Here is a 14433-nt window from a genome sequence, read left to right on the forward strand (position 1 = left end):
CCAACTGCCTGGGCAGTCTGGAGCCTGTTCCTAACTAAGGTCTTAAGCTCTTCTCATTCTGTATTCTTCACCTGACACTGTCTTTCCTTTTTGTAGCTTCATTTGCCTCAGTTAGAATGAGTGAGAGGTGACTTTATATACTGAAAGAAATTTGGTTGCTACAGTAAAGTCTTGGTTTGTACAAATGCCATCAGGTCCAAAGAGTATCTAGAAGAAAAATTTCCCAGTAGGTCCTGTTCTACTCTTGTTTTCTGACATAGCATATACAGGGTGAGAGTTTTTGAAAGTGTTGAAAGACGTTGACTAATGTGTCAAGTAGTTACTGAGGCTTCTGTCTTCTTACTTGAGAATTAGATTTCCATTTTGGAGGGGTGGGACAGGGGACAGGGGATAGAGGAAATAGCAAAATTTGAACACAGAATTTGGGGTCAGAAATTAAAATCAGAAGCAGAATTTAGGTGTTCCTGCTTTTACAGTCCAAAGTACACCATTGTTTGCCTAACAGATAATGATACTGATTAGATTTGTTACTGGACTGAAAATAGGACGTGTAAAGTGAGTGACTAGGGATTTGGAAATATTTCTGCTTAGGTCATTGCTGAACCTTAGTGAGAGAACAGTGCACTGAGAACTTGGTGCTTTCCTGACTTCCTTCACAGCTGTCTTGGTTCCTCGTGTGGTGGTTTGAGGTTTTATGCTGGACCCCAGGACACACTGCGATCTGCAGCACTGACCTCAGCTGCAAGCAGAAATGCGGGAGCCTTCAAGCAAGGGTCCTGCGCCCGTCAGCGCCTGCCTGTGGATGGCGGTCATGTGTTTCCTGACGGCTTCCTCAGTTACAAAATGACTGACTTTTTAATCTGCCACGTAACTCCTGACCGCTTGGATTTTGTAGCCTATGGTATTTTTGTCTTATATGTGGATATTACTTTAGGAAATTTCAGCCATCATCTGCTCTCATTTCATCTCATCAGGTTACACTAAATACAAAAATATAGAAAGGTTTACTTTTTATCAAAAGATGGATGACTTTGGGTGAATCAGTCTCTCAGGGCTCAGTTTTCTTACCTATAAAATGGAAAAGTTTTCTAAGATTGTATGAATCTTTGGAGATGACAAATCTAAGGAAATATTCACCTAGCTCAGTGCTATGGCTCTTTTGTGTGTTGTGTGTGTTTTGAAATGATTTCATTCTTAGAAGCTACCAAAGGATAGCCAGATGGGTATGACGTACCTGTGTTGGTTGTGGTTTACTGAGAGTCAAATCAGGCATTAGGAAATGTTAACTGATGGTCTGATGGGTGTCAGCTTTACTAGCTGGGTATCAGGAATATTGTCATGAACAGACTGGTCGCCACCTTCATGAGGTTGTAGTCCAGTGAGGCAAACAGGATGAAGGAAATGACCTCGAGTATTTTTGTATCAACTCAGGTAAAATTTGCCTGTGTCAGAGGGGCTAGGTAGGCCTAGCTTCAGGAAGACATTTTTCTTTAAAAACATTAAGATTTTTGTTTTGATTTCAGATAAGTAAGTTAATAAACTTCTAAGCAGAGGCTCCTTGCTTTTCTGTCTTTAAAACTTGTCAAAATCACAAGTTTACTCTGGAATGTCTGAGTGTCTCTTCTTGGTCTTCTAATGTATCACATAGTTGACTAGAGCTATAACTTCCCAGTTTCACATTCTTTAGTGGGCATTAAAAATTTAAATCAGTCAGTAACCCTGATGCTTCTGGAAGGGGATAATATGCCCTGTCCTGTCTGCAATTGGATGAACAACAGAAATGTAGGTGTATTGTGCACGGGTGGTCTGGGCAGATACGCATTTATTTGTTCACACATACAGTGTGGAGCTTCTGATCATTCAGTAGTTTTATTCTTCTCCTGAGCCAAGATTGGGCTTAGCCAATAAAGTCAAATTTTCCTTCTGAAAGACAGCAGCATGTGCTCTAAAGTGTGCATCCCAGAGCTTATCCGTCTCTGTGTCAGAAACCCTCAAGATCAAGGCAGAAAGTGCATGCTGATAGCTACCCCAACTCTCTTTTTTATTACAGGTGACCTCTGGGGGGACAGAAAGTATTTTGATGGCCTGCAAAGCTTATCGGGAATTAGCCTTCGAGAATGGGATCAAAACTCCAGAAATGTAGGTACAGTTGTTCCTTAGTATCCATGGAGCATTGGTTTCAGGACCACAGTGGATACCAAATCCTCCATGCTCAGGCCCCTTATGTAAAGTGGTGTAGTATTCGCACATGATCTTCACACATCCTCCCTGTAGTCTTAAATCATCTCTATCTCTGGATTACTTACAATACTTAACATGTAAATGCTATGTAAACAGTTGCTGGTGTGCAGCAAATTCAGGTTTTGCTTTTTGGAACTTTTGCCCCCCTAATATTTTGTGTTTTGTGTAGCTGACTTTTCCCCCCATTTAGGTTTCTCTGTGTGAAACAGCCTGACCATCTATTTTCCGCTTCTTCTGGCAATTCCAGTCCTCTTCTGTCCTATCCTGTGCCCATGACCATTGCCTTTCACATTCGGCAAAATCCTGAGTGCATCTGCTAGTTCATACTCCCTTTCCTACCCCCACCCCAAAACTTATACATGGTATATACTGCAAGAACAAGATTCTTTTTCTAAAAGTAACAGTTAGGACTATATCTTTGAGTTCTGTGATACTTACTGTAAGTTTATCTGGAACCTAAGGAAAATTCTCTAACATCGTAGTTCAATAAAAATTACTTAAGACTGCTTCAGGGTGCTCCCTAAGAAAATTTCAGCCTGCCAGCTGTGTTCTGGGAAGGAAAATTCTAAAAATCCAGAGATGACCATAATTTTATTTGGTTGCTTTGATTTTTTCTCTTGGTCCCCTCCCTTGTACAGTAGCGCATACCACAGCTTTTGGGTTAACGGTTTCCCACAAGTGTCAGTGACTGCGGGTTTTGTTGCAGTGATCTCATGCTATAATTCACGCCAAGCATGAGAGAGGAAGTCAGGCTACCATCTTTCTTCACACATACATCTTCAGTACTTGGTACTTAGTCAGTGATGGCAATTTTTTTCCTTCAAAGGGAACAGATTAATTTTAAGAGTGGAGTAATTGAGGGAAGTCTGAAAGCAAATGACTTGGTTTCCTTTTTCAATACCATCTGAATGTGTTCCCAACTGTGTAGGACAAACGGAAATTTTAGTTTTTCACAGGATCGTGGTCTTCCAGAGATGAGAAGACCATCGATGTGATGCTTGACTGCTGCTTTAACGTCCCCGCCAAGCAGTCTTATGTTTTCTGCCTGAGCTTGCTCCTCATTGGGGTGCCCTTCTTTGGATAGACAACCACCAGAAAGCACACCCTCACATTGATCTGATCCAAATTCTCTGTCCCCTTTTACCTGTCTGCCCTGATTTAAGCTTGGGATTCCTCCCTGTGGCATTACTTCCAATTTCTTCCTGCTACCAAAGTGATTTCCTAAATAGCAGGGAGGTTTCTCTAGAAAATCATTTGACCTCTTTTTGTTTGTGTTTAAAACAAAAAGTAAAACAACATAAACACTTTAAAAAATTTGAGGAAAAATAACCAGAAGTTTATTCCTGGTGATTGCCATTAGCTGCTAGCCATGGTATCTCTTGAACCTGGTTTGATTGAATTTCACTGTTTTCCTTTAGCATAGCCCCCCAGAGTGCCCACGCTGCATTTGATAAAGCCGCCAGTTACTTTGGGATGAAGATTATACGGGTTCCCCTGAACAAAATGATGGAGGTGGATGTTCGGGTGAGTTCCTTTGAAGGGCTGTTGTCTGGGGCTGGGAGAAGCAGGAAGTGCACCTGATCACTACTAGCTTGTTTCAGGGTCACACATGGATAGGCTCAAAGTGCCTTTGATTATAGCATTAGGACTTGCAGAGTCTGCCACTGGCAGTGGTGAGTCATTGCAGCATCAGTCCTTTCATATGTACGTGAACTCTTAATAGGAAGCTGAGACTAACTTGGTACCTTAAAGACCTGAGTTTTGCTTCAGCACCATCACTTTCTCTTCTCTTTGTAAAATGAGCCTGGACTAACTTGCCCCAAGACACTCATTGTTGTTTTCAGTTGGCCTGAATTAGTCCCATTGCCCTTATAATGGTAAGTATTTTTTAGAAGTAAACTGTCCAATTTATGGGAGAAGGCAATGGCACCCCACTCCAGTACTGTTGCCCAGAAAATCCCATGGATGGAGGAGCCTGGTGGGCTGCAGTCCATGGGGTCGCTAAGAGTCAGACACGACTGAGTGACTTCACTTTCACTTCCCACTTTCATGCATTGGAGAAGGAAATGGCAACCCACTCCAGTGTTCTTGCCTGGAGAATCCCATGGACGGAGAAGCCTGGTGGGCTGCAGTCCATGGGGTCGCACAGAGTTGGACACGACTGAAGCGACTTGGCAGCAGTCCAATTTATTACCACTAGCATTATCCCCGCACCTTAATTGAGGCATTAATTGACAAAAAAAATTGTGTATATTTAAGGTATGCAATTTGGTGTTTTGCTATGTGGATACATTGTGAAATAACCATCACAGTTAAGCTACTTAACATCTCCATCACCTCACGTAGTTTTTTCTTTTTTCACGGTAAGCATACTTAAAACTACCCTCTAGATCTCTAAGCAGATTTCAGGTATACAGTGCAGCGTTGTTCGTGTAGTCACATGACTCTACATTAGATCTCCAGAACTTACTCATCTTAATAACTGGAACTTGGCACCCCTTGACCAACATCTCCCCATTTCCCTCATTCTCCAGCTCCTAGCAAGCACCATTCTGTTCTTTGAAAACAGTTTGACTGTTTTCAGTTCCCCATATAATTGAAATCATGCAGTATTTGTCCTTTTATGTCTGGCTTATTTAACTTAGGGCTTCCCTGGTGGCTCAGAGGGTATAGCGTCTGCCTGCAATGTGGGAGATCTCCGTGCAGTCTCTGGGTCGGCAAGATCCCGTGGAGAAGGAAATGGCAACCCACTCCAGTATTCTTGCCTGGAAAATCCCATGGACGGAGAAGCCTGGTAGGCTACAGTCCACGGGGTTGCAAAGAGTTGGACATGACTGAGGGACTTCACTTCATTTATTTAACTTAGCATTGTGACCTCCAAGTTATTCTACATGGTCTCAAATGGTAGGCTTTCTTTTTTAAGCCAGAATAATAAGCCTTTAGTAATTATTTTTGTGCCTTGCATTTATGTAGAGGAACTTTCTAGTTTCAGAGCTGCATTTGAGCCTCATGATAACCTGGGGAGAGCATAGAAGCAGTTAGTGTTATTGCATCTCATAGATGAGGAAACATACTTGACTGAAGTTAAGTAGTTTCCTCAAGCTTTCACTGCAAACGTGGGGCCAGGACTCATGTTTGGCTCTCTTGCCTCTTAGCCCACTATTCTTCTTTACCATCACAGTGATTTTGCTGTTTCATATTATGCTCGCAGACTGTTTTCCCCAGGTGTTTGTATTTGGCCACCATGGTGGGGCAGTGGTTCTCCTCTGGGCTGGAGAGTTGAAGGGGGTGTGCTGGTGGAGCTGAACCTTTAGGTTGGTAGCCTAGGCTGCTCTTGGCAGCATGAGAGCAGAGTAACTGTGATGTGACTTCTCATTTTCTTTTCAACTTTATCCCCTCAGGCAATGCGCAGAGCCATCTCTAGGAATACGGCCATGCTCGTCTGTTCTGCCCCACAGTTCCCTCATGGTGTGATAGACCCTATCCCTGAAGTGGCCAAGGTATGTGGGAGAAAGGACTACTAGGCAGGCAGATAGAGATTTTAGAGTAGAGTCTAATGGTGCCTTATAGGAAAGAAGAAAGTGATTCTGAGTTTAGATTGTAGCCCAGTGGTGGTGAATACCGGTCATCTACCCTGAGGTAAGCTGCACAGCTTTCTGGAAGCCTCTGAAGGTGACAAGCTTGGGCTGTGGGGGAGGGATAACACACATTTAAACTGTACATTCTGCAGTAGTACTGACATTATGATTCAGATCAGGAAATAATCTGCATTTAGGGGCATGCCTACCAGAGGGTGGTCTTCACCCACTGTGCTACCCCAGAGCACCCCTCCCTCCTTCCCCACCCTGCAGTTACTAGAGCAGGACACCACACGCCTTTAAGCCTAAATCACAGTTCTGCTTATTTCTTGTATGATTTTGCAGTGAGTTGGAGGCCCTGCATATTTAAAATAGAAATCACATTTCAGGTGAATTATTTTAAAGGCTAACTATACTTGAAAGATGAGCTTTATTAAGAATGTCAAAAATAGCCAGGATTTTAAAACATAGTACATAATGCTCTGTGGTTATATCCCAGCTTTCCATCCATGTCTCGCAAAGCTTTTGTTATAGGGCTATAACTGATATTCTTTATGGTCTTTGGAACTAGCTGGCTGTCAAATACAAAATACCTCTTCATGTGGACGCTTGTCTGGGGGGCTTCCTCATTGTCTTCATGGAGAAAGCGGGATACCCGCTGGAGCAACCGTTTGATTTCCGGGTGAAAGGCGTGACCAGCATTTCAGCTGATACTCATAAGGTGAGTGAGGAGAGAGACCACATGCTAATCAAAGTTGACAGTTGATTATTTTGACTATTATCAACAAAAGAAATCAGTCAAAGCCTCAGTTTCCCCCATAAGTGTAAAATTAGATCTGGCTCTTTGCTCTTGCCAGGGCAGCTGATGGTTGTCACAAGGTAAAGTGATATGACAGGATATAGAGCTGGAGGTGATGAGCAGTAGTGGAAAGGAACCTATTATCGTTGTGTCATATGGCTAAGAGAATTTCTGTATCCAGTGACTATATGTAGCCAGGACATACTAGTGTGGTGGCTCTTATACAAAGGATCCTGGACCCTTAACAGTTTTGGGGTTGGGGAAGAGGTGAGGTTGATACCAGAATTCCTAAGAGGAGGTATGTTAATGTTTCAGCCCCCATGCTCCTGGGGCTCCTGCACCTGAGTGACTGGAGTTTATCAACAGAAGAGGCTTCTGGGAAAAGGGATGAACCCTTATGAGCTCAGGAATGTTCGCCTTGTGAAGTTTGAAATGTCCGTGCCTGCTATCCCCGAAGGCAAAGTCTACATCAGATAGCCCCATGCCCTTTTTCTTACCATCTGTTGTGTGGCTCAGGGAGTGAAATGAGTTCCATCTTAGCTTCAGTGAGACTTAATTAGGAGGGCACGTTAGTCAAGTACATAGTTTATTTTAAAGCTGGATTAAGTAGCTTCTAGATTTTGAGCACCATGGTATTCTGAAGAGGAAAGTATACTAAGCAAAAAAGATGGAAAGTGAGTCAAACCATGATTTTAGTTGCTCCAAGTGACCTGAATTCCTTGCTTTCCTGGCTTCCAGTGGAAATTTACCTTCCAGGAAGTTTCAATCCTGACATACCTCCCTGAGGTCCTGTTTTAAATAAGGAAAACTACATGCTGGATGAGAGGAGGCAAACCCATTAACTAGATAAGACATTGTTTTTCCTAGGCCTCAGATTCCTCAGTCCTAAAATAGAGAATTTTAAACCCCACCCCTTTGGTTTCCTCTATTCTTTAGTAAGTTCTGAGTTGGAAATCTTAATGTGAAATGAAACTGTCAAGAGACCCTGACAGGTGAAGGGGAAATGCCTGGAGTCCTGGGGTGGGTCTGCACTCGAACCACTCACTCACCTGTCTGCTTCTCCCTGCAGTACGGCTACGCCCCCAAGGGCTCTTCCGTGGTCTTGTACTCTGACAAGAAGTACAGGCGCTATCAGTTCTTCGTTGCCACAGACTGGCAGGGCGGCATCTACGCTTCCCCAACCATTGCGGGCTCACGGCCTGGTGGCATTAGTGCAGCCTGCTGGGCCTCTTTGATGTACTTCGGTGAGAGCGGCTACGTTGAAGCTACCAAACAGATCATCAAAACCACTCGCTTCCTCAAGTCAGAGTACGTGTGCAAGACTGGCATTCTGCCTTGTCTCTTGCATTGTATGCACATAGGCTCAAGGCATCTGCCAGGCCAAGCACCACAGCTCCAGCACCTGTAGGCCCCTGAAGCTTAGGAGTGTGGTGCTGGCCGAGGAGAATAAGCTCTCTTGCTGTGTTGTGACTTGGGGTCACAGCCAGGCTTCATCTGTAGGCCATCTTGTCTCCAAAGATGTGTTACTAACTGGCAGCTCTTACCAAGTGCTTCATGGTTAAGACAGTAGTTTTCAAACTTGAGGCTGAATCCTAATCACCTGGAGGGCTTGTTAAAAGGCAGATCACCAGGCCCCACTTCTAGTATTCTGACGCAGTAGGTCTGGAACAGGAATGTGAGGATTTGCATTTCTGAAAATGCCCAGTAGACACCAATGCTGCAGGTCTAAGAATCACACTTGTGGAATCACTAGAAGAAGAAAAGAATTGGAAGGGGTAGGGGAGGAAGGGGTGCTGAAATCTGGGTTGTTAAGGCAAAACCATGCTGCATGCTTTGTCTAATGTCTCTTCTTCATGTGTTACCTGCTTGGTTCTGTGTGTTACCGAGGTTGAACGAAAGCGGCCACTAGGCCTGGCTCGTTTGACCAAGGCCTGTATATTGTCCTGATACACCCATCTGCTGAGAACTGCTGTACCATCTCCTGCTTCAGGGATTACATGGATGAGTTTTTAAGGAGAGATGGAGGGATCGTTTTTCTAGGATTAAAAAAAAAGTGCATTGTTTATTCCTCAGATACTCCTGGGGTGGGGGGGTGGGATACATAGTTTAGGAGTTGGGCAGACAGGTTAGGAGCCAAAAGTATTGGATCTAGTGGGGTTTGGGCCTTTAAGTGTTTGTAATATTTAGGAACTACTGATCTCAGTCTAGCCACCTGATTAGGAAACTCAAGTCCCCAAAGCTTAGATTGTTATAAGGGTGACATGAGATGATGGCCAGAAGAATGTGACTGAATTTCCTTTCTGTTCCCTTTGTTTAAGACTAGAAAATATCAAAGGCATCTTTGTCTTTGGGAATCCTCAGTTGTCAGTCATCGCTCTGGGCTCTCGTGATTTTGATATCTACCGACTTTTCAACCTGATGAGTGCCAAGGGCTGGAACTTGAATCAGTTGCAGTTCCCACCCAGGTGAGCTTGAAGACGCTTCCTTTGGTCTATGGCTGCTGAAGAACTTCGGCAGCAAGGTGACCTCAAGGATAGAGAGGGACTGCTAGCAGCACTTTCATGGCAGCTGTAGTATCTGTAGATCGTCTGTCTTGCCGTTAGGAGTTACTCAGTTTCAAGAATAAGACTGTTAGCTTTAAACTGTGGCAAATGAGGTGGCAGCCTCTTGAGACAGTGAGATTGTTACCCACACCCTTGCTCTGGGCTCTGTTCTCTCTCTTACTCAGGTAATCAGAGGAATAGTGAGCTTAGAACCTTCCAGAGGGCCTCTAAATCATTTGGACCTGATACTGTCACCTTGCATATGCATTTCTAGTCTTCTATGATGCCTGTAAATATGCATTCCGCTCCAAGAGTAGGGGTTAAGGTGTCCTCCATGCAGCCCTGATTCTTTCACGTGTTGGTGCCACTGCCAGTCCCATCCGGACTCCCTGTTCTCCTCTTCACAATCTTTTTGTACCCAGTCTCCCTCCAAAGGGAGTCAGAGTTTCTTTGCCCTGAAGTCCTTCAAGACCCCAGCCATGTGGCCCTATCACTGTGAGGTTTACCACCTAAGATAAAAGTGTCCTATAGTTGAAGGAACAGCAGTGGACAGTTTGAGGGGAGGGGTGGCACAGAACAGCCAGCTGTATTCGACTTACCATGGTGGTTCTTGATCACGCTCAGGGCATGATGCCATCATGCCAGCCTACAGTCAACAGTCTGGGTATTTGAGAGCCCTGATGCCTAGGACTGGGAGCAACTTGACTATGCTTGTCATGAATAATAACATGAATAAGCAACCAATAAATTCCTGCATTTGGAGCTCCTTGATTTCAAAATGTTTTTCCCTCTTTGTCCCAGATTCATCTCACTTTGTCTTTCTTCTTCCGTAGCCTTCATTTCTGCATCACATTGGTACACACCCGCAAGCGGGTAGCCATACAGTTCCTTAAGGATATCCGGGAATCCGTCACTCAAATCATGAAGAATCCGAAAGCGAAGACCACAGGAATGGTAGGGACATTTGGGGTTTTTTTTTTCCTATGGAAGCTTAGGTGTTGGTGGTGGGTTTGAAAGAATCAGATGACCTCCAGTCTGTTCCTGCCTCTGCCCCTTATCCACAAACTTCTTTATTAATCAGAACTGATGGTCTCTGCTTACCCATTCCCAGGGATTTTTGGTCTCAAATAAGGTATCTATAGATATAATAATAGTGTTAACATGAAGGCAGGCAGTGGTAGTGTTCCTTTAAAAAGAAAATCTTTACACAGGAAAGGCACTAAGCCAGTTTCCTCTGAAATTTTCTACACCAGATCCCACAGGCTAGTTCTTTAGGCAGAAGGGCGACTGGCAAATGCCTATGACAAACATCTTATGCCAGCTATCTTTCTGGTGGAACTGCGCCTGGGATGGGAGTGGGGAGATGGGGGGAGGAGGAGCGCATGACCACAGCTTTCTATTTCCTTCAAACCCCTCATCACTAATGACATTCTTTGACTGGATTTCCAGGGTGCGATCTATGGCATGGCCCAGGCTACCGTCGACAGGAACCTGGTGGCGGAGTTGTCCTCTGTCTTCTTGGACAGCCTTTTCAGTACAGACACTATAACTCAGGGCAGCCAGATGAATGGCTCTCCGAAACCCCGCTGAGCTGAGACCCTCTGTAACCCCGAAGGCCATCTGGCCTTCAGAAGGTTCTCGGGGTGTGGGACAGGCCACGTGGTTTCAACATCTGGTCTTGCTCCATAGAGCACAACGCAGACCACGAGACAGCTTGATCCTCAGGATTCTCATCCTTTGGTGGTTTTTAATGTGAAGACCTCAAAGGATCCCATGACGTAATTATTTTGTCCTTGTTCTAAATGTTCCCCTGGGAATTGTTTTAACCATTTCCCTCTCTAACCTCTCTTGCTGTCAACTTCATTAATCACGGTGTGGCAGCTCTGACCTGTCCTGACTCCTTAGGGAAGCTGGGCTCCAGTTTACGCTAGGAAAAGGTGCACTTTGTTACCTCAGGCAGCTGGGCTAGTCAGACAGGAATTCTGTTCTGTATCTGGTGTTCCCCTAGGTGGGGGTGAGGTCTGCTCAAGCAGGAGGCTTTCCCAGCCCTAGTGTTCTCTCTCAGAGTCCCTTCTTTCACAGCTTATGCTTTCAAGGACACAGGTTGGCCAGCCATCATTCTGCTATGCGGGGCCAGCAGGGTCAGGCACAGCTGCTCAGTCCACCAAGGCAGGGTCTGGAGTGGTTGCTGCTCCCCATCTGTGCTTGCGGTCCCCATGTGGTACTTGGTTGCCATCACCTTCCATTCCCAGTGGTTTGTTCCTCTTTGCATGGATTAGGATGAGAATGGTGTGGGTTCCAGAGAAGCTAGGACCTTCTGGCCCTGGTGCTGCCTCTTGGAGCACACCTGAGCCCTCTGCTGGGCCCCTGAAGACGGGAACCAGGCCTTTTTCTAGACTTCCCTGAGTATCAGCGCAGGACGAGCACCCAGAGTTAGCAGCAGTCCTCCCTGCCCTGCTGCTCTAGCCGTCATACACGTTTGTTTTTTGTTTGCCTGAAGGAACAGCTCAAAGCACCTTCACAAGTTGCCTTGACTTCCCCAGGGAGGGCGTGAGAGAGCCCCCAAGGCAAGGAAAATCTCTGTTAGTGTGTTCTTTCTGCCTCTTCCCCCTTCATTCAACTCCCAAAGGTACGACGGCAGTCAAGCCTCAGGTACTGGATGCTCCTCGGCCCTGGCTAGGATGAGAGAGACTCTGGAATAGGAAGACATCAAGTGTCACTTGAGGCCTAGGGCCTGGGATTCCTTCGTTAAGACCAGTTGCTCAGGGTGGCGCAGGAACAGGACCCAACCCTGCGCCCACTTCCTGCCCTCTGCCCCCGGCACAGGGCCCTGTCCTACCCGCATGCCAACACACGATGTGCCTTCTTTCTCAGCAGTGAGCAGTGATGGGCTACTCCTGACCCAGGCCCGGAGGGAACTGGATCAGTCTTTGAGGTTTTTACCTGGGTAGGGTAAGTCAGGAGACACTTTCCTCTGTTCCACCACCCTTCTCAGGGACTCCTGAATACCCAGCCGCCTCCGGCTGGTGTCCTCTAGCCTTCTTCACTGGGAGTGCTGGCCCGGACTTCCCCCAGACTCCCTGGCACATTCATCTAAGTGTTCTTTAGCACTGTACTTCCTCCACAATAACTGACTGGCTGGCTGCATCATTGCAGGGCTGGTGTGTTGTGTTTCATTCTGTCCTTGTGGGCTCCAGGAATGTGGGTATGTTTGTGTTAGAAGCAGAGATCCTTTGGGTAGGGGAGTCACATTCACCCCCTGGTTGATAAACTGATGGGCACTGTGTGTGAACCATCCCTGGATCTCCAGTGCGTTCATCGTGTTGGAGGAATTCCAGGGACCCAGAACCACTAGGCAGGCACCTCTGTGGTTTGTCAGCTGCTAAAAACGAACAAGCACATACCTGCAGAGTGTCCTGTTGCTTCCCGTGTCTCCCCAGGACCTTCCTCTGTGGGCTATGGTGTTTTCAAAGGGACCTGCTGTCACCACTTTACGATCATGAGTGTTAGACTTAACACTTGTGGGCTTTCTGTTTTTTATGTACCTGTGTGCGTAAGTAGCATCTAGTCTGCAGAGGTAGGTGGAATGTCTTCATGATATCATGTTGCTTGCAGATGTCTCATTGGCTTCTGCAAAAACTGTACTCTTGTTTCTGGGTTAGAGTTTAAGTAGTTGCATGAATATACTGCCGTGTCACTTTTAATATGACCAGTTTTATACTTGGAAAATGGTACTTGCCTCTTTTAAATCTTTTCTGTCTTTAACCTCTCCCTTTCCATCTCAAGGCTCCCCTCCTAATTGTAGCAATAATCTCTTAAGAAGCAACTAAGTAATAAAATGTCCCAAATCTTAATCATTGTGGCAGATCACTGCATTCATTTGTTTATTTAGGCATACAGGGGAGATAACCTGCTGGGGTGGTGGTTGCTGCAAACTGGCCTGGCTGCTGGTGAGAAAGTGCTCCTTTGTGGTGAGGTGGTTGTGTGTGCCCACTGATACTAGAACCAGGTCACAGCCATAGATGAGTGGCAGCTCTGCTCAGTTCCAAGCACTACCCTTGGTAGCTCCACCAGGAGTGGTGGTCACACCTGTTTAAAGGGAAGTCGGGAACTCACATCTCGAGTTCCTCAGAGCCAGTGTCCTGCCTTATGTTTTCAGTTGTCATCATCCGTATCTGCACACATCTTAATGATGGACTGGACTGTCTTGGGTGGTCCCTAGCTAGCTGGGCAGTGTGGTTCCATCTTATGAAAGGACACTGACTTCAAACCCTGCATTTGGTTTGGGAGCTGACAGAACCCTTCAGATATCTGCAGAGGTAACCACTGGGCCTCTTGTTCCATTATGAACAGGAAGTGAGAAGTCTTTCTCAAGGATTATTTAGATTAGTTCTGTCCATCGGGTACCCTAGCTTTGCATTCTGGCTCTCAGCCCACTTGTACTTTGCCAGAATCAAGCCAAGGAATGCCACCTTTGCTATATAGTTTTCTGCCAAATGACTTGGTTCCTTGAGGATCTACTTGCTAGGGGTAAACTCTAGAGAAAGAAGGCCCAGGATGATTAGAGGGAGGCATGGCACACCCAAGAGGTGGTGGTTTGATGCTTCTGCCTGCTCCATACAGCTGTGAGCTCCTTTGCGTTCTCTTTGGGTCTTATTAGCAACAACCTGCTTTTACCTAGATCCAGTAGTGACAGAAGTAATGACAGAGGCCTGACTCGGTAGCCACCAGCTACAGCCTGTAAAAAATCAGCTGTTTGAGAGCCTTGTGAGTTGTCTATTGTAATAGCCTTACTTTATCTTGTGCTTGCTTTTTTTTCATAATCTCTCCTTAACATCCTCTTCTATAATTTTAATTATTTGCATTAATTTTAGAATAAACATATTTATTTCTAAAAAGTGTTGTTTATGTCTTTGTACCACATAGAAGTGCTTCATATAACTGTAGTGCCTCCAGGCTGGTGTGTTTTTCAGCCTTTGATGCATGAGAGTAAGCAGAGACAAGAAGGTGACATAACACAGACCATACCTCCATGACTACTGACGCGTGCTCTGATCCGTAGTCATCAGGTAAAAGCACGTTTAGAAGAGTTCAAGTCAGAAGTGAAGCGGATGTAGGACCACTGTCTGCACTTCATTGGTTTGATAGAGCACTCTGCTGAATAACCAAGAGGTCACTGAACAAATGAAAGAGGAAAGAAAAAATAGAAACAAGTGACAATGAAAACATGATGACCCAAAGCCTGTGGGACACCGCAAAAGCAGTTCTAAGA

The 14433-nt window shown here is 45.4% G+C and overlaps 1 protein-coding gene across 6 annotated transcripts in view; it reads left to right on the forward strand.

Moving 5' to 3' along the window:
• SGPL1 (sphingosine-1-phosphate lyase 1) overlaps nt 1–14059 on the forward strand; it is a 54022-nt gene extending 39963 nt beyond the window's left edge. For 5 of the 6 annotated variants that reach the window (XM_055535100.1, XM_055535128.1, XM_055535091.1 and 2 more), the window contains 8 exons: nt 2051–2139; nt 3660–3765; nt 5643–5741; nt 6391–6540; nt 7688–7926; nt 8937–9083; nt 9995–10115; nt 10611–14059. In XM_055535100.1, the coding sequence (XP_055391075.1) occupies nt 2051–2139; nt 3660–3765; nt 5643–5741; nt 6391–6540; nt 7688–7926; nt 8937–9083; nt 9995–10115; nt 10611–10751 (1092 nt within the window). In that variant the 3' untranslated portion in view covers nt 10752–14059. The remainder of the gene's footprint in view (nt 1–2050; nt 2140–3659; nt 3766–5642; nt 5742–6390; nt 6541–7687; nt 7927–8936; nt 9084–9994; nt 10116–10610) is intronic. The other variant, XM_055535125.1, reaches the window with a different exon arrangement.
• The last annotated feature ends 374 nt before the right edge of the window (nt 14060–14433 follow it).

Source organism: Bubalus kerabau, chromosome 1 (assembly GCF_029407905.1).
Source record: "Bubalus kerabau isolate K-KA32 ecotype Philippines breed swamp buffalo chromosome 1, PCC_UOA_SB_1v2, whole genome shotgun sequence".
Classification (NCBI taxonomy): Eukaryota; Metazoa; Chordata; class Mammalia; order Artiodactyla; family Bovidae; genus Bubalus; species Bubalus kerabau.